The 18,328-nt window shown below is 43.9% G+C and overlaps 1 protein-coding gene and 1 long non-coding RNA gene across 2 annotated transcripts in view; one reads left to right on the top strand and one right to left on the bottom strand.

Annotated features, from left to right (window-relative positions):
• Positions 1-18,328, bottom strand: part of LOC134421461 (uncharacterized) — a 73,647-nt gene that overhangs the window by 20,068 nt on the left and 35,251 nt on the right. The gene's annotated exons all lie outside the window — the stretch shown is intronic.
• Positions 1-18,328, top strand: part of PLCL1 (phospholipase C like 1 (inactive)) — a 179,314-nt gene that overhangs the window by 152,146 nt on the left and 8,840 nt on the right. The window contains exons 4-5 of the mRNA XM_063162440.1: positions 1,293-1,368; positions 4,466-4,575. Coding sequence (XP_063018510.1) covers positions 1,293-1,368; positions 4,466-4,575 — 186 coding nt within the window. The remainder of the gene's footprint in view (positions 1-1,292; positions 1,369-4,465; positions 4,576-18,328) is intronic.

Here is an 18,328-nt window from a genome sequence, read left to right as displayed (position 1 = left end):
TTGGATCTAAATTCCTCCAGAATTTGGAACTTTGAGTGTGACAAGTGGAAGCGTCTCTCATTCCTTGTGTCTAATTAAAACAGTAAGATGTGCTAATTTGCAAGTGTTAATTTATTACTGTTATGCTGTCTTCCACTAAAACCATCAAAACCTACTAGTTGGGTTTTCATATTTAGTGTATTTGAAAGCAGGGAGGCTTTTAGCAGTTGCTGCATTTTTGCAAAGCTTTCGGGTGGTGATTTTTCTAATTTCAGGGTGTAACTTTAGGCAGTCACTTTTGAGTTTGGTTCCTTTCTAACTGGCGCTGCTCTCGTGCTGTTTGGGTTTGATTGAGGTTTGTGATGGATATCCCAGGACAGTGAGGTTATTCTCAGGCACAGTTTGTTAAATAGCATGTTCTTGCCTTCCGTAACAGATGTATGTACCACCTTTTGCAATTTCACAAAACAGAACCATGGAACAATATTCTTGTCTGCCTGGGCTTCTGAGAGATTTTGGAAGCTTGTTACCATCAAAGGAGAATAGTATTTGCATGTAGGGAGGGTCAGGAAACTTGTCAGGTAATGGACTCTTCCTTTGTTTGCTGTTAATGGGCTATTTTAGGAAGATGTCTAAGTAGGGAGGTGTCTTGAAACTTGTGAGTAAGCTTGTTGAAACTGCTGCTTCTGGTTTGTTTGGTTTTAGGTGGATTTTTTTGTTTTGTTTTGGTTTTTTGTGTTGTCTTTTCTGTTAAATTTCAACAGAAATATTGAGGATAGGATAGAATTTGAATCTCAGTTTCTCAGAGGAGAAACTCAAGACCTACTATAGGTGTCTGAACTGTTGCATAGAAAAAAATCCAGCCCAGGCTTAGATACCTCTGGAAATCAGCTCTATTCAACACTTGGTAACATTTTTAATAACCACCTGTGTTGAGGACTATACTTACTTCCTCTTTTAAGAAAACACCAGCTAGAAAGGGCTTAGTTGAACACAGAATGAAGTTTGTCTGCTAAATCTGTTTTCTTCTGCAATCACGTGTGTTTCCTTCATATTGTTTGCAGTGGTGTCTCACGGATGTAAAACAGCTGTCCATGAACTTTTGGAGCAAAACATTTTCAGAGCAACTGATACTTAGCTTGATACAGATCTGGGAGGCCTCCATAGGAAAGAAGGATCCAATATTTATCATATTGCTCTCAGAGCAAACCTCCTCTTCAGTTTCAACCTTTGTACTTTCTGTGTAGATGCTTCAGGAAACCCTAGTAATGCTGATTTTTTTTTTTTTTTTTTTTTTTTTTTTTTTTTGACAGATGATTCAAGAGAGCAGGGTTCTTATTGAGACGGCAGACACCACTCATGACAAGATTGTTCAGTGCCAGAAAGCAGGTAATCCATTTATAGGGAGCAGTTTTGGGTGGATGATGGGAAATAATGTGCCATAATTTACTTACAGTTTGTGACTAATGCAGCGTTTTTCACCTGGATGTAAGTGAGCATTTTGATCTTTCTCTGGCATGCTCTACCCTCCTGAAGGCTCATCTTCCAATAGCAATGCAGGTGTTGGATCAGACAAAAATACTCAGCTTTCACCTTAGAAGCTATTTCTCCATCTGCTCTACAGCTCTGAACTGTCTGACAGCATTTAAATTAGTCAAATGAACCAAAAAGGCACTAAAAAGAGGGGGGTGAGAAGGCATGGTGCTTTTGAGTGCATTCTCTAGCTCAGTTTTCCCTTTGAAAACAGAGCAGGCAAGAGGTTTCTATACCCACAGGACTATAACAATTATAAATACTATTGTTTCTGATAGGCATTTCTGAATTTGGCAAGTGATGCAGGCTACAGCCTTTTCCTTCTATTAAATGTAAATAATGAATGAAACTGTTGTCTTGTAGTTAATACTTTAATTCATCTTTTTAATTAGGAGAAACTGGAAGCTGTTTCAACAGTAGCATTTAACTGATTTCATGTGGTGCAAGAGCAAGATGGAGCCCAGTCTCTGCTCTTTAGCCACGCTGGCATTGTGGTAGCAAAGGGACAAGAGGCAAGTGGCCATGTCTGGCTGGAGGGTGTGGACCTCATCATTGGGACATGCCTTGGGTTCTGTGGATCTGCATAAGCAGCATAAAATTCCTCTGCCCAAGCCTTCATCGTGTGCAGGGGGTTAAGGAGAGGGACAGTAACAAGGAAATGCAGCACCAGGAGCATCTCTAGAAGGTAAAATTTAAGAGCAATACTTAGCACTAAACTATGCAGACTCTCAGCAATATCTTTTTGCTGAGCTTGATCTGTGCAGAAAGAAGAACCCATGGCATTTGCCTGGGCACTGGACTCTTTGTGAGCAGGAGATATGCATGGAAAATACCATTCAGTACCATGCCACCACACTGATTTCCAGAGTTTCATGCAGTTCCCCTCTCCTTCCTTCCCCCTGGAAAAAAAAAATTATTTCAAGTGTGTTCAGTTTGCTGCTGCATCTTGTATTTTCATTTTTGTTTGCTCTTTTAGCCTTAAAATTTATGATTGAGAAGGCAACTGGAGAGATAAGAAGTGCTTCTCTGAAGCCATGGGATTTAGAGAGGAAGGGACTAAGAAGAGGTATCCCTCCACGTGCTCATTTGCCAGTTAGTTTGTTGCAAATGTTACCTAGGCAAATTTTTATCTAACACTTTAAATGTGGTGAGATGAAGCACTCCAAATTAAGAGGTGTCAGAGGTATAATTGCCTGTGACATTGTCCTTTACCTCACCCCAGTGCTGATTCCTTTGAACATGTGTTCCACCAGACCTCTGCTTCATAGCCTGTTTTGGTCTGGGTTCTGTGTGCCTCAGGGTCCTGCTGGCTCTCCCAGACTGGTGCTTGTGTGACTGGTGTTTTATTGTTGTTTTTTTTTAAATGTGTAGGCTCAGCCCAATGCACAGGGGTCAGCAGCAGCCTGAAGGACTGTCTCTGCTAAAAGCTTTAGCTGGTCCTGCTGCCTGCAGCCTCACAATGTTTGTGGCTCCCTCTTTCTGGGGCAGTGCTGTATCCAAGTTACAGAGGGAGAAGTGAGGTCCAGATGGAAGAATAACTAAAAGGATGCTGCATGAAGGCAGGGCTGTCCACTTACAGCTAAGATCCATTAGCCACCTTATGTTTTCCCAGGACAAAGCAAGTAATCTGAAGATTTTCTTTTACTAATTAAATGATTTGTAAGTCAGTTGGCATGAAGCACACCTGCAAGGAAATTTTGCTTGGGGTGAAGTTATTTAGACAGTTTTCCAAAGTATGTACTGCAGGAACTCTGTTAGCCTTGACAAGCAAAGTCTGTGAGTTGGTGAAGGTTTGGAATATAAACAACGGAGAAATCTTGCATTGTCTAAGGGTGAACAGCCTCAGTGTTACTGAGCTCCTGGAGTTGGCACATAGGAAGGAAAACCAATGTTAGTCTTCCAGGAGTGCTTTGGGCAAGCTGTGCTGAGTGCAAGCCTGCCTTGGACTCTCCTTCAGCCACCTGCCAAGCTGCCTCTGCATCTGCACTGTACAGATGTTCTCTCCATTGGCATTTCTATGATGGCATTTCAAGGAAGCTCAAATTCATGAGTGACATTTATCCTGAAGTGTTAAGGGAGGGAGAGCTATGAAACAACTGGAGATGGAGCTTGGCTGTTCAGCCAGGATAGGCTTCAGATACTTTGGAGTTATTTAGTACCAGTTTGGCCTTTGTAAGGTACAAATTAAGGGAACACAAGCAGCTCTTTTCCATTTTGTCTCTCAATCTGCACCAGACTCAGAGGAAATGCAACTCACAGTTGCATACACTGTGCAGATCCTGTGAAATTGGTGGGCTAATTGGATACCTTAAGATTTTTAATTTACTCCCAGATTTCCAAAATTTTTGTATCCAGCAACAGATCTGCAGATGTTTGCCACAGAAACTAGCAATGAAAGGCAACAGGGCTGTGGTTGAAGTCTCAGTTCTCCATGCTGCAGGAGTCAGAATCCTGTGATTAGAGTTTATGTGCTTCTGATGCAGTTTATCATTGTGGAATACAAGGGCTTTTCTGTATCGCTGATTAAGATTAATGAGGAGATGTGCATTGGAGCCTGCATTTACTGTGCTGAGCAGGTACCTTCCACATGTGCCAGACAGCCTTCCAAGGTGCAAAGTCGTCAACTCAAGGAGAGTGACAAGCCTTTTGTCACAGTATTGTCAGCAGTGTAGGCTGCAGGGAGAAGTGCTGGAGGAGTGTCTGTGCAGGGCCCAGTGCCTGTGTGGAACCCCAGCATTGGCAAGGAGAGCCACAAACCAAGTGGAAGCACAGCCCCAAAACTTTACATGGCACCTTTATTCTGGAAAATGTTCTCCCAGGATGGAGTAATAAAAAGAAAAGGAAGGGGGGAAGCACAGTAGGATGTCCCAGCTGCAAGACTGAAAATGCTCACTCAACATTTTCATGGGAAAACCAATTGTGCGTTAAGTGATGTGACAATCTGTGTTTTTAGGAATGGAGTTCCATGAAGAGCTTCATAACCTTGGGACAAAAGAAGGTTTGAAAGGAAGAAAACTAAGCAAAGCCATTGAGAGTTTTGCATGGAATATCACAGTGCTGAAGGTAAGCACAGAAAGTACCTCCTGTCTCATATTAACTTTATAAGTAAACCTTTGTTCTTTTAGCTCCTCTGTTTGTACATCTTACTAATTCTGAAGACACATTGTTCTTTTTTTAATGGGATGTATCGATTACCCCCACTTACTGATATTTATCAAATATATCTATTGCACCTCTGATTTGGAAGCTGTGAAGGGAATTTATCTAAGCCTTGAACAGAAGAGGAAAGATGGCTTATGGTTTGTATGACCAGGGACATGGGTTTGTTTGTCTATTCTGCCCCATGCACCCTGAAAGTGACCTGTTTGAGGTCACTGTGTGTCAAATACCTCTTTTGTAAAATGAGAACTGGAGCATCTCTTTGGGAAGGACAGGGGGTAGGAGGGGCTGTCAAGAAAAAAACATGAGGAATATTGTAGATCCTGGAGAAGGAAAAAGGAGTTGGGAAGAGAGAGGCTGAAGGGCAGAAGTATGTGGGAGAGGCCATTAGTGGTAAAGAAGGGTTAGAGAAGACCTGGAGCACCTGTGGTTCCTGCATACCTTGATTCACCATGAGAGAGTGGAAAAGTGAGGAATGGAGTCAGTGCCAGCTCAGTTAATGAGACCTCTCATGAAGAGAAAAGTCAACCAGTTCAAAGTTACAGACTCGAATGGATAACCTATTCCACACAGAGCAATTGAGGTTAGTAGCTAGATTTGTCACCTGCTTTGCCCCCAAAGCACACTAGGCAGTTCTGAACATTAATCTGAATACCTTTTGCTGTGTTAGATAAAATAAATGTCAAAACATTTAGAGTCACTCTAAATGTTTTGATTTTTTAAATGTTTGTCAAGTATGAAGTTTGCATCTCTGAGGGTGACCTATGATTATTGAATGTACAAGTAGGGTATCAAAGAAACAGTTTCCATGGAAAATAATTGCTGCCTAGCACACATTGTCAACTTCCTTAAAAGAGCTTTTTAAAAAATCTAGTTAAGGTCAAGGAATAATTTACTTGTTTCATTTGTAATCCACAACTTCTTTTGTACCTTTCTCACACAATAAAATATTAACAGAGTTTGTGACAACCATCCATGAAATGCACATGAAGCATCTTTTCATTCTGACTAAAGTCCAATTCAGGGATGACATTAGAAAACTGGGAATGAAGTTGTGTCTTGGGTGTGTGACATGAAACCATCAGTAATTGTTCTGTCATATTTTTTCTTTTTTTCCCTTAAAAATGCTGTCTTTCAGTGACCCTGCCCATAACAAACCTGCATCTCCTCTTTAGCACTGAGTCCTCTCAGTGCTGGTGAGAGCCACTCAGGAGGATTTGGTGGGAAGGGACCGACAGCCCTGCCCCACTCAAGCCATAGGTGTCCTCCCTGTGTCCAGTGGCAGGGTGGAATTACAAATACATTTCACTAGATGTTGTTATGGGGTTGTAAGAAAAGGAAAAAAATACCCCATAACGTCTCACAAATGCATCAGCTGCTTTAGGTGAGGGGAGTGAATGGCTGGTGAGAGAAAAACTCTCTGTGTGCTCAGGGCTGTTGGAGGCAATTACATCACGTGGCAGGAGTCGGTTTGTGTGAGGTGCCCGGGGGCAATAGCAGGTATTATGTTGTTCTTGTGCTGTGAAATGATTAATAGTCTTTTCCTAAGCTAGTGAAGCCAAGGCATATTTAATTAATGTGTTTCTTTATAAAGACTCATTGCAGTAGGTAAGCTTTGAATAAAAGAGATGCAATAAGAAATTGCTACTGGCAAAATCATTAAATAGCTAGAGACTGCAAGATTAAAGTGTATTTTATAAAAATCCCAACTGTGGTCATTTTTCATGTTTAAAAATGTCCTGGGGTACTTTTTAGAGGTGAATCAAAATAGTATGTCAATTTCTTCCTTAGTTTATATAAACTTAATTACATGTTAGTAATAGCCACTATAAGGACAAACTGTTTGCTGGAAGGTGAAATTGTTACTAAAAGAATGGATGTTATAACTTGGTGACAGTCTAACCAGTCAGCTTTGACATTATTATTTATAAAATGTCACATCTTCCTCTTTTGGTTCCGTGTTGTGTAGAACACTGTCAGGTTCACAGTCAGTAATGCTGAGAGGCATAACTTAAGTACCCTAGACAGAAGAATCATGCTCTCACAGCAATATTGAAGGAATAGTTTAAATTTAGTTTCACTTTTATTTCCATGCAGCACCAGCTCTGTCTGTTTTTCTCTCTGTATTTGAGTGCCAGTAGAATGCAAAGGTAGTGAAAGAAGTTTTGTGTTAACCCTCTCCCAGGGACCATGGTGTTAGGAGCCCTTAATTTCACCCTGTGAGGCACGCAAAGCTGCTCAGTTCAGCTGAGGCAATTGTTCTGGTGTGACCCTCCCTTGTCACAGAAGGTCATTATCAATTTTCATAAGGTATTTCATGTTTTTAAAGCAGATGACTCCCACTTTCCCAGAGCAGAAGCTTTTATGTAGTTGTGTGGGCTCGTGTTTGTTTCTGCCCAGATGCTGGTGCTTCTGCCTCCTGCCTGGCAGGGCCACCTCTGCTCTGGTTGCCGGGGCTGCTTCTGCAGTGAGCTCCTCCTGCCTGTGCTGGGAGAGAGGGGAGCACCAGGGCCTGGAAGGCAGAAGCTGAGAAGCCTCCTTGGGGCAGTTCTGACCTTGAGCTGATGAGTCCTGAGAGCAGGGACACAACCCCTGCCCTCAGTGCCGCTGTGGAGCGCTGGGTGGTTTTCAGGTCAGGTACATGTGGGTGATGTCCTGCAGAGCCAGGCTGGGTCTGCTCCTGTCCTTCTCAGCACAGGACAGAGCCAGCTGTCACCTCTCCTGGGGCTCTTCAGCCCACTCTGTTGGCCTCTCCCATGGGATCTTGTACCAAGCATTTTGCAGTAACTGAGGCACTCTTAGCATCTGTCGCATGAGCAAACCACTGACTCAATGACTGCTATATGAGGTTTTGACAATGTTTGAGGGGAAAAAAGTTGTAGCCTGCAAAACTACTCTCCTTGCTGAGGAAAAACTGTCACAGACTGCCAGGAGGTGTTCACTCAAGCAAAGAAGTTGGGATCTGCATGAGTCCCAAGAGCCTGGCAAGTAAGTCAGACCAAGTTTGCGTATGTTGACTGTGATTCAGATTAACTGTTCTCATGTAGACATGCTTTGGCAGCCTGCAGGCAGATTTTTCTTGGCTCTTTGTGCTTTGGTGGGTCAGCACATACAAAGTCTAGAAACAATACCAAGAGGTACTTGTATGTTGATGGTAAATATCCAGATAGTTAATATCCCAACATGCCTGCTTATTTAAAGACAAAACATGGGAAAAAGAAGATAAAAGTGGTGTTTACTGTTTTGGTCTTCTGCTGAAGGACAAAAGACTCAGATTTTTGATTCTAGTCTGCTCTGAAATATGCATGTGTTTTCAAATCTTTTTTTGCTCCCCATGATAAGATTTTGCCCCTGCTGTCTTAAGTCTGTCTGTTCTGTCTAACTAGGCTCCAACTATCAGTGCATGACACAAGACATCAAGTGGTTACATTTTCAGGGCTTGTTTCAGCTCTCATCCATGAGGGTATCTGTTAATTATCCTGCATTTAAATGAATGCTGATTAGCTGTATCAAGAGAAGTCTGTCAAGTGCAGAAGGCATACAATTATTAAATTGCTAATGCACTTCTCTCTTTGGGGGAGGCCTCCACGATTTTATGATGTGGCTGTGATCAATGTTAGCTCTAGTGTATGTGATTATATGCAGCAGAACTATGCAGGAATGGCACTTTTGCAGGATGATGCCCTTCAGTTGCTTGGGAGACCTGCAGCATCCCAGACCCCTCACTTGGGTGGCAGAGCCCCAAATTAACACTTTAAGGCTACTTGCAGAGATAAAAGGGAGATTTCTGACAGATGCACGTACAGACTGCCTGCCCTCACCTAAACTGAGGCAGATTTATCAGCACTATAAGGTATCAGTTTTGAACAAAAACTACTTGTCAGATAGTGATTGATATTCTAAAGCACCTTAAACACAGAGTTTCTGATGATCTTTGGAAGGACTAGGTCCATTCCCAGCCTTAATTTAAGGATTATTATAGTGCACTATGGAAATGTATTTGAATGGATACTCCATAGTATTATAAAATCTTGAGACATTTATATGGGTCTTTTCATAGCAGTCTTTTTTCCTGCAGTTAGCCATGAACCATGGCTTTTTTCCTTGGCATGCTGCAGAGTGGACAACAGAGCAGCACAGCAGAATCGTGGGAACCTTATATGTAGTTAAGCACAACGGTAACAATCTCTTCTGCCACATATTATTTATTGCATAAATAAATAATAAAGGATTTGCATGACAATTTGTGCTATCTGGATCTCAAGTGAGAGCATGATGGATTCATGAGTCCCAACAAAGCTGCTGTATTCTGTGTACATACATTTTATTCACTCTAAGTGTCAGTTAGGCTTTCCTCTCACCCCAAAAAACTCCTGATACCATATCTCCCTCTTTTTCCCAGCATATCTCTGTGGACATAAGTAATTTGTGAAACGTCAAAAATAGATTAAATATAAGCCATAGTGTCTTAGCAACAAATTCTTGTTATTTGCTGTCATCTTCTGACAGTGATAGTCCAGCAGTAGCAGTAGGCAGGAGTGGTTTGTGTGGCTTGGAGCTGTGTTTTTCCATATCAACTCACCTCATGTCTACTCATACCCAGATAAATGCATTTTGAATGTGGTTACCCCAAAGGCTCTTTTTCTAGAGAGACTAAATATCTTTCCTGCTTTCTAGTCCCCACATTGTTTGCATTTGCTTTTTGAGGCAGTTCAAACTTTTGAACTAAGAGCAGTGTTTCAAAGTTTTAAACCTCTTCAGAGACTGTGCCCTGGCTACTTTTGAAGGATCTGCTGCCTTATGCCAAGATGTGCTCAGCTACGGTGGAGAAAATCTGAGCCAGTCAGTCTGCGATTGAGTGGCAGATTTTACAAAAATGAAGACATGCAGGGCTGTGCTAATGATTCACATAGTGACTTCACATAGATCAGCTTGGTCTCTTACACATGAACTGAAGGATAAAAAGGAGAAAATTAATAAAAAAGCTGGCTTTCTGAGAGTGCTGGAGACAAGGTGGAGAGGGCATCAAGGTCAACACCCATTTAGTCCTGTAAATACCAACCTGCTTACTTGGAAGCAGTTAATTTAAAAGAAGAGGGAAGAGGTAGATAGGTTTTTCTTTATAGAATCTGAGAAAGAGTCTGGAGGAGCCACATGGGAGCACAGCTTGTTCCCAGACCTTTGTGTACTCTGAATGCAGAGGTGAGTGCAGTGGAGGCTGCCAGCTTCAGGGCTGGATCCAGGGCAAAGCCTGTGCTCCTGGCTCTCAGCACAGGCTCCAGGGCTCTTCTGTATGTGGAGGTGTTGCAAGATTTTTCATGGATAGGGGATTTAGAGTCCTTTGAATGATCTTAAGTTACAAGATAAGGAGTTAAGTGTTGTCCTTCACATGCCAAGCTGTTTTGATCAGTGTATTTTATAAATCAAGGGAACCAAACCATGTGATTATTAGGTAGGATAGGCAGATCTTTCTGCACACCTAGCAGAGTGCTGTTCTCTACTGATTGGGTTGATAAAGACCTCCTCCATAAGTGGTGAATGCACTTTTTGTTTGTTTTGCCCAAGCCCAAAGGCAGGAGCCAGAGCTCTTCAACAGTCTCCGAGGATTTTGTCAGTTGTATCTGGTGATGGAAATTTCTTAAGCTGCTTCGACACTATGTATTAGGGAAAAAGGACTGTAATCCCAGTCCATCAGGAGTACTAGTTAATCAACTGGAATATCCTGTTATTCTTGGCCCTCAGCCATGCTGCCAGAGCATTGCTCTGGGGAGGATGTAGTGAGAGGTCTCAACAAGTACAGCATGACCTCTCCAGGTACTTGGCTGTTCCCTGGGAGTTTTTGAAGCCCTAATGGTGTTTCTGACAAGGTCTCTGTTTTCTTGGCCAAGGAAAATTCCGAGACACGAGTTGGATTTAGAACAAGCTAAATATTTGTGTGCGTTTAAAATACGCCTGAAGGCCACCCAGACAATCTTAAATCTTTGAGTGCCAACTGCTGGCAATAGCAGGGACTAAGCAGAGCAAAGATTACCAGGGTTCACAGCTGTTGATGATCTCCTTCATGGTCCTGTGAGTTTCTGCAGGGCATGAAGTCCCAGGGTAGCCTGACAAAGAGAAGAGACTTTGTCCCCTGTTACTCAGTTATTGCTGGGGTTTTACTGAACAATGTCACACCAGGAGTGTTTCATTGACTGGCAAGGAATGATTGTCCAGACATTCAGATCAGGCAGAGTCTGTGTTTATCTGTCCAGGCTCAGGAACCCACATGGGCCTGCACTCACCTGCCTGCAGTGCTGGGGCTTGTGAGGAGCAACACTCACTCCCCAGCCACACACAGAACCAAAGCCAATGAATAGTTTCTGTTCTTCCAGGGAGAACACACAGTTTGCTCTCTTTTCTCCAGCCTTTATCACCTATTTGGGTAAAAAAATAGGACTAGGACTGGAAGGGCCTGTGAGAAGCTGTGTAGTTCCTCTTGCTGATGAATATTTAGCTGCTGTGGATCTAAGCTCTGCTCAGGTATTTGGCATGGAAGGTGCTTGGTATGAGTCTGTACTGTTTTCCACGGTGATACCCAATGCCTGGCAGACCCAGGGAGCCATCTAGCTGCTGGGCAAAGAGCTGATGGCCAGAGTCATCTGAGCAGAAATGGGTGTTTCCACCAATTTTCTCACTTTGCTCTTCTTCCTTCAGCACCAGGGCTCTGTTCCTACAGGAGTTTCACAATGGTGGGTTTAGGGACAAGACCTTCCTGCAGTCAATGTGGACCCAAGTGTATGACAGACCAAAAATGGAGGGTCACTGAAGTTCATCCAGAAAACAAGTACTGTGACATGCCTTCCTTTGATATAAACTTTTTTTTTTTTTTACTATAATACAGAGTTCTGAAACTCAGGTCTAAATATTATTCCTTCAGTTGCATTGGGGTGGGTTTGTATGTGTGCAAACACACATGCATGTATGTATACAGGAGGTGAGACAAGCCATCAAATATATGTGCAAAACAACAGTAACTTTGACACAAAAGGAAGAGATTAGAAAAAATGAAAGGTGGTATGAGAAGCCCTGAGTGATACCTTTCTGAGTTCTTGAATTTGACTAAAATAAGCCAGAGATGGATCTCAAGCAATCTTGTGATACCTTTTATTTTGAGTGATGTGACAAATTGCCAAAAGCCATGGATCTGATGCCAAGCTGCTGGCTGTGCTTGCAGGGTGAGATGCATTGTGTTGTGGTGGGAGACAGAGCCAGGAGCATGTGGGGTCACTGTGCCTGGTACCCTTGTGCCAGGGCCACCTCAGCAGCATGGGCTTTGAGCCCAGCCAAGGGTTGGCACACTGAGGTGCTGTGCATAGAAAACCACTTTTAGTGTCACTTGACAAATGGAGGCTTGTCAAGATGTTTGAAAGGCAAAATACATGCCCAGCTCCCTCTCTTGCGTGGCTGGCAGCTCAGTGAAGCCCTCTCCTTGATTGTCTGTCCTAATTCCATTACCTCTCTGTGCCTCATTGTCATCTCAGTCTTTACTGTTTCTTCTCCTCAGCCTCAAATCCCATTCCCTCTGCATTGCCCCAGTTTAGATGATAATCTAAATCATGCCAGTGTGGGGGGAGAACCACCTGGGACCCCCACCCTTGGTTTAGACTGAGCTTTGCATGGCTCTAACGCTGTCCCTCACCAAGATGCAGTTCCTGTATTTTGTGCCAACTTTGTCCTGGGATGGCTGTGTGGGACCTGGCACTTCTGTGTTTGTGTCTTTGGGGCAGACCCATCACAGCCTGAGTCCCATCTGTGCTGCTCACGTCACTGTTCTCTACCAGGCTGGCAGGGATTTTGTCACCTGGGTGTGAAGGCCAGCTCCTCCTGAGAGGGTGTTCATTGGGTCCAAAGCCTCTGCAACTGGAAAAGTAATTAATAATGTCAAGGTGGAATACAAAGAGTTTGTTCTCTGAAAGCTGTTTTGGGCAGCAGCAAGATTATCACCTATGAAGAGGTTATTTGAAAAATCATCAGGTAGGGTCACAAGTTTCTTGAAGATGGTCATCTTTTGAGGAGAAGTAGCTACTCCTGCGTGTGTGTGCTTGGGCAGAACTGCAGAACTGAGCTGGAAAGTTGGTGCTATTGAGGGGAGGCAGTGGGAGGAGGAGGGGTGGCGTGAAGGAAAGATGGATGAATGTAGGTGATTCCCCACCAAAGGAGGATTGCTTGGCTATAAAAACTGGGTCCGTTTTTACTGACCACTCTCAGGAAGAGACAGTGCAGGCAGAAACTGCAGGTGGCATAGGAACTTAGGCAACTTCTGCCACCACCCCCTCCCTCCCCTGTAACAGGGATGCTTTTATCTGAGGTATGGATATCAAACACTGCTGTGCTTGCAGTGGAGTTAATTAACACAACATGGAAGACATAGAAATTGGGAATCTAGTTTGTGCCAATCTGGCAATGTGACCTTGTTCAGAGAATTAAAAAGGCTGTAATGAAAGGACGAGTTTCTGCCGAAATCCACACATTTCTTGCTTCTATCTGTCAATGGCTGTACGAACAAAGAACAAGAGAAAAGGACCCACTGCCTGTGTCAGGTGTTGTGGATTGCAGTGTAACCCAAGCAAGGCTGCCAGCCCTGCCCACACAGCTCAGGCAGCAGTGCTGCAGGGCTGGGAGCCTTTGCTCTGAGCCCTTGGGTGGCACTGGGTGAGTGCCCAAGGCAGGACCCCAGTGCCTGGCACTCACCAAGGGGTTTGCAGAGACCTTTTCCTTCCTGGGCTGGCAGCAGCCCACAGTACCATGCTTGGATGTTTATTCATGCCACTGAAATCGTCAGGGAGTGGAGGGCTCTGCTTCTAAGGCATCCATGGTGGGTCTTCATGAGGGAGCCTCCACCCACAGCTTCTTTCTGAATTTGTTGAGTATCAGGGAGAGACTAGGGCACTGATTTTTACCAATTGTAAGAGAGAATTGCTTGTACATTGCTTTTTTCCAGCATTTGCTTGTTGTTAAATCTGTGCTGTGCCATTCCCTGGGAGCTGTAACTGGTACTCATCTAAAATGGTTGTGTTTGAATGATGTGTGATAAGAGGTTCAACATCTTCTGAAAATTACTCTTGTGGTATATTTAGAGCTCCTTACAGCTCCTGTTAGCTGATCACATACAGTTTCTCAGAGCTTAGAAATTATGACAAGCTGACTGCCCCTTTTGTTGTGTGAATTACATGCCAGCATCTACAAAACCTGCTCCCTGGGGCAGAATGGGTGTCTCATTTAAGCTAGTTCCTTGGGGGAGCTCAGGAGGTGATGAAAGCTGCTGGTTGCTCCGTTGGAACTTCCTCCTCTGCGGTTGCTAAGATGGTATTTGGGTTTTCCCTGGCACAGTCAGTGGCCTCAGTGAAATCCAGGTATATATTTTGTAATGGAGCAGTACCTGGCCCTTGTGCTTGGTTGAAGCTGGGGGCTGGCATGTCTCTGTGTGAAAGCCAAGTCCTCACCTTCTCCCTCCTGAGCATTGATAGAAAACCTCTCTCCACATGTCAGAATGTGCAAAATGCAATTGTTAGCCAGGACCTCTGACTTCTTCTGTACTTATGTGAGTGTGACATGAGTCAGAGGAGCCAAACTCTGAATCCAGCAGGGAGTGATTTGCTGGCATGACCTTCCCAGTTTCATTGTGCTAGTTACTGCCTCCTGACATTGAAAAGTGTTCATCCCCACCACTACATATTCTGAGGGTTGTGGTTAAAGTAAAATGCTCTTTCACTCAATGGTGGTATTGATTCATTTTTGTTGTCTGGAGCCACTGGCAGTAGAAGGCTGCGGAGTAAAGACTTCTGTGTTTACATGTGTGATTATTGGAAATATGGGTCTGCAGGGATGGCTGGAACAGTGAAAAGCCACAAACTGCATTAAGTGGAAGTTGTGGGTGTTCAGTGAGAACCAGGCATTTACTCTGCAGTTATTCTCCCCTCGATCATGGTAGACCCCATAAGCCCTAAATGCGGCAGGCATTTCAAAAACCTTGCACAGGAGCTAGGGAAATGAGAGGCCCAAACACTTGTGGGTGGAAGTGAGTTTTTACTGTAGGAACAAAGGATTGGGAAACTGCAATCTTGTACTTTTGAGAGCTGCAGTCTTCTTTTACATGGGTCAGATGAATTCAAGTGTCAGGTGGTGAAACCCGCGGGAGATAAAGGACACTTTCTTATGGGTCATTTCCCCAGGTGCAGGTGGGATCCATTTGAGGAGAAAAGCAGAGACAAAACCAGTGATTCATGTGCTGAGGCAGCTGCTATTTATTTTTAGATCACAAAAAGAAAAAGATGGCATTTCTGATGTCAGAAAGGCGATTATATGAGAGCAGTCAGACTTAGAGGAGTAAGTTAAAAATGCATATTTAGTAGCTCTTTTCTCCAGTACCCTCTGTGCTACAGATAAGATATAGGTCTGGTATTGGCAGGAAGAGCCTGACTGATAGGCTGTGATTGCTCTGAATAGTAATAATAGAGGTGATAATTGCAGCTAAGTTCTCACTCTGTTCCCTGGCTTCCCACTCCATTGGCTGGTGACCTAGGGATGCTGATGTATGTAGCAGTGGGGAGGAGCTGAGCCACATGAAGGCACAGAACAGCAAAAAAACCCCTTTTTTTTTGTTTTTTTTTTTACCTTTTCAGACATTGGTAGTGGTGGTAATTGAACAACCTGAGCAGCCTAATTTAGCAGTCTGGGATAAACGGGCTGGGACTGGAGCAGCAGCAGCAGGACAGTTTCCTTTGGAGGGTAGCTCAGTGGTCTGATGCTGGATAGTCTAAACTCAGATTCTCCAAGCCTCCCCAGTAACTGTGGAGCTATTGTAACAGCCATCTGTAGTAATGGCTTAAACACTGAGTTCAGTTTGGTTGAAAAGCCTCATATTTTCTGTGGCATGGTATTGTAATGGATTGTAAATTATGCTTGTTCAGTTTCCCTCATTGACATATTGGGGCAGTGAATTTGTAAATGAATACTACCCCTATCCTGCACCACTAATTTTTGTGCTTGGCTCACTCAATTTCCTGTGTTCCAATTCCCATCCTTCTAAAAAACAGAAACAGATTTCTCACTTCCACCCAGGCCTGTTTCTGACCCCTGCTGATTTTCTCCTCCCCTCTCAGTTGCTTCCTTTCAGTAGCTCTCTGCCTGCTGGGTCAGTCAGTGTTCTGCTTACAAAAATAACCCTATCTGCTCCTGTTTGTGCTTGATGTCACATCTGCACTGGGAAGGCAGGGCTGGAGTTCTCCCAGGGGAAACAAGCCCTGTAAGGCCCACAGGAGCCTCTTTAACCATGGCAGGCACAACATGAACAGAGACTGGCTCAGCTCTGCTTTTACTGAGCTCACTGTCCAGTCTCACCAGCAAACCTTTGACTACAGGGCCCCAGAATGACAGGGCTGACCCCTGGACAGGGATGAAGCAAGTCAGAGCATTTGGTCAGGGATTCTATAAAAACCTGTTCCCTCCTAGTACTTAGACAGTGGTTTGTGCTGTTTTTTCTTTTTGCACTTAAACCTTCATGTGATTTGGAGGCTTTTGTCTCAGCTTAAAGCTTTCTGCATCAGCATAAAGTTGTTTGTGGCCTGTGCTGCTTGTGAACTGATTAGAAGCTGGCTGCCCACAGCTTCAGGCATGAAGGGGAGGAGGGGGGTGCCTTGTCTCATCTGGGGGAGTAGGAATAGGGAGCTTGGATGGCTTCTGCAGATTCCCATGGCCCAGTCAGCTGGTGGTGTTGGCCAGCAGCCATGGCACCAGCAGCATTTGCAAACCACATGGTTGCTAAGGCACTGGTGCTTGTGGCAGGCAGAAAGGAGCAGAGCCTTGGGAGCTGCATGTGGCAGCAGTGCTGAAGGTGCTCTGTCCACAAACAATCTGCTCTGACTGGCACAATTTGATTTCATCTTGATTAGATTATTTCAGTTTGCATTAAGCACAGCTGCAGGTATTTTTAAAGCTGGTTATCTCCAGCAATTGAAAGGAGAGCAGTGACTGTTTGTGTGACATTGCTGCAACACTCCCTCCCTCCTAAAACAAACCCAAACCAGCACCAGGTGCATGTTGTCTTCAGTCAAAACAGAATCAGCTCAGAGTTGGCCACTAAACCCTTTCCAGGCTCTGATGAACTTAAGGGACATTTTGCTGGCTACCTTGTGATGAAGGACATGATTTTGGTGTTAACTGTGTGCTTGTAGCCTGTGCATCTGAGAGTCAGCACAGAGGGCACCAGGGAACAAGGGGTGCCAGGCAAATGTTTTGCTTGGGGATTGCCTTTTTGCCTTTCACAGGTCTTTCATTAGCTGTAAAACATCTCTTTTCCTGCAGCTGGTCTATTTACTCAGAAAAATCAAATCCAAAAAAATTGTGCACTTTCTGCCTCATCTTTATTCCCCTTGTTTTGTTTTTCTGGGACTCTCTCTGGTCCTTACAGGAGTTACCAGTTAGTGCTGATACTGGTACCTGTGAGCAATTGGGTTTTGTGATGAAAGGGGAACTAAAAAATAAATGCCTGGATGTACAGCTTCAATTATCATTTCATGGCTGTGTATCAAAATAAACAGTACCCAAATTTCTTCAGAGATGTGGGGTTTTCTTAGTATTAGTTGTGCACTCCTGGGCTTCCAGCCAAGCCTATGATTTTAAACCTATCACCAGAAAAAAAGCCAGGTTCCTAGCATGGAGGGGTTGACAGCAAGAGTCTGTACATTTGTGGCTGTTCTTGCAAACTGTCTGCCTGACGTAGTGCCTGAGAGACACAGGCAGCTGAACTGCTCAGCACATGGCTAACATCAAATTAATGGCATTATTTCTGAAAGCAAATTCCTGCTGCAGCACAGTTACAGTCAACGTTCACATTCATTGCTTTTGACAGCCTGATATAACATAATTTAATTTAAATGCCCATGTGAGACAGAAGCATAGGCATTTATTTAAAAAACAAAAATAGAAGACCACTTTTTTATATACATAAAATGTCTGCTCAAAGGAATAAATTAGCAGTCATACAGTGCAATTGATTTGCAAGAGCCCCTGGATTTCAGTGAAGAGGTCTTTTTAAAGATCAGTAGGGAAGACTGTAGCATGAGTGCTTTTGCCACTTAGGTGTTCAAACAAATGCTTGGTGTTAATTCCTTGTCAGGCTTTGATCAAGGGTTTGGGGAGGCACTCAGCTGAGTTTGAGAGCAAGCTGGCCAGATATGTCCTTCGCCTTTGTCTTGTTAGGCAAATCCTGTGAGAGAATTACAAATATAGACCCTCTTTCCTAAGTTGCCATGGCTGCACAAAGCAGTGATATCCTCATGCTGGCAAGGCCAGCAGCCAGAATCAGAAGATTTTCTAAGTATTTGCTTCTTTGGTAGTTGCCTGATTGTTCTCATTGAGGTTCTCCTTGTTTGTTCAGCTCCACGTCCCAGGCTGCTCTCGGGGCTGTGTTTGGCTGTGCCACTTAATTTGGGAACATACAAGTGGTGAACTGGCACTTCTGTCATAACTGGGGAGCCTTGCCCAGTGTGGTGGAGTGGGGGCTGTCTCTTGGTATCCAGCACAGCCATTTAGATTTTAATTGCACCTTTCCAACAGCTGGAAAAGAAGGCAAGACATGGTTTGGGTGTTTTTCAAGGGAGTGCCATTCCAGCAGAGA

Source organism: Melospiza melodia, chromosome 8, assembly GCF_035770615.1.
Source record: "Melospiza melodia melodia isolate bMelMel2 chromosome 8, bMelMel2.pri, whole genome shotgun sequence".
Lineage (NCBI taxonomy): Eukaryota > Metazoa > Chordata > Aves > Passeriformes > Passerellidae > Melospiza > Melospiza melodia.
The sequence above is the reverse complement of the archived record's forward strand: the minus strand, read 5'-3'. Positions and strand labels throughout refer to the sequence as shown.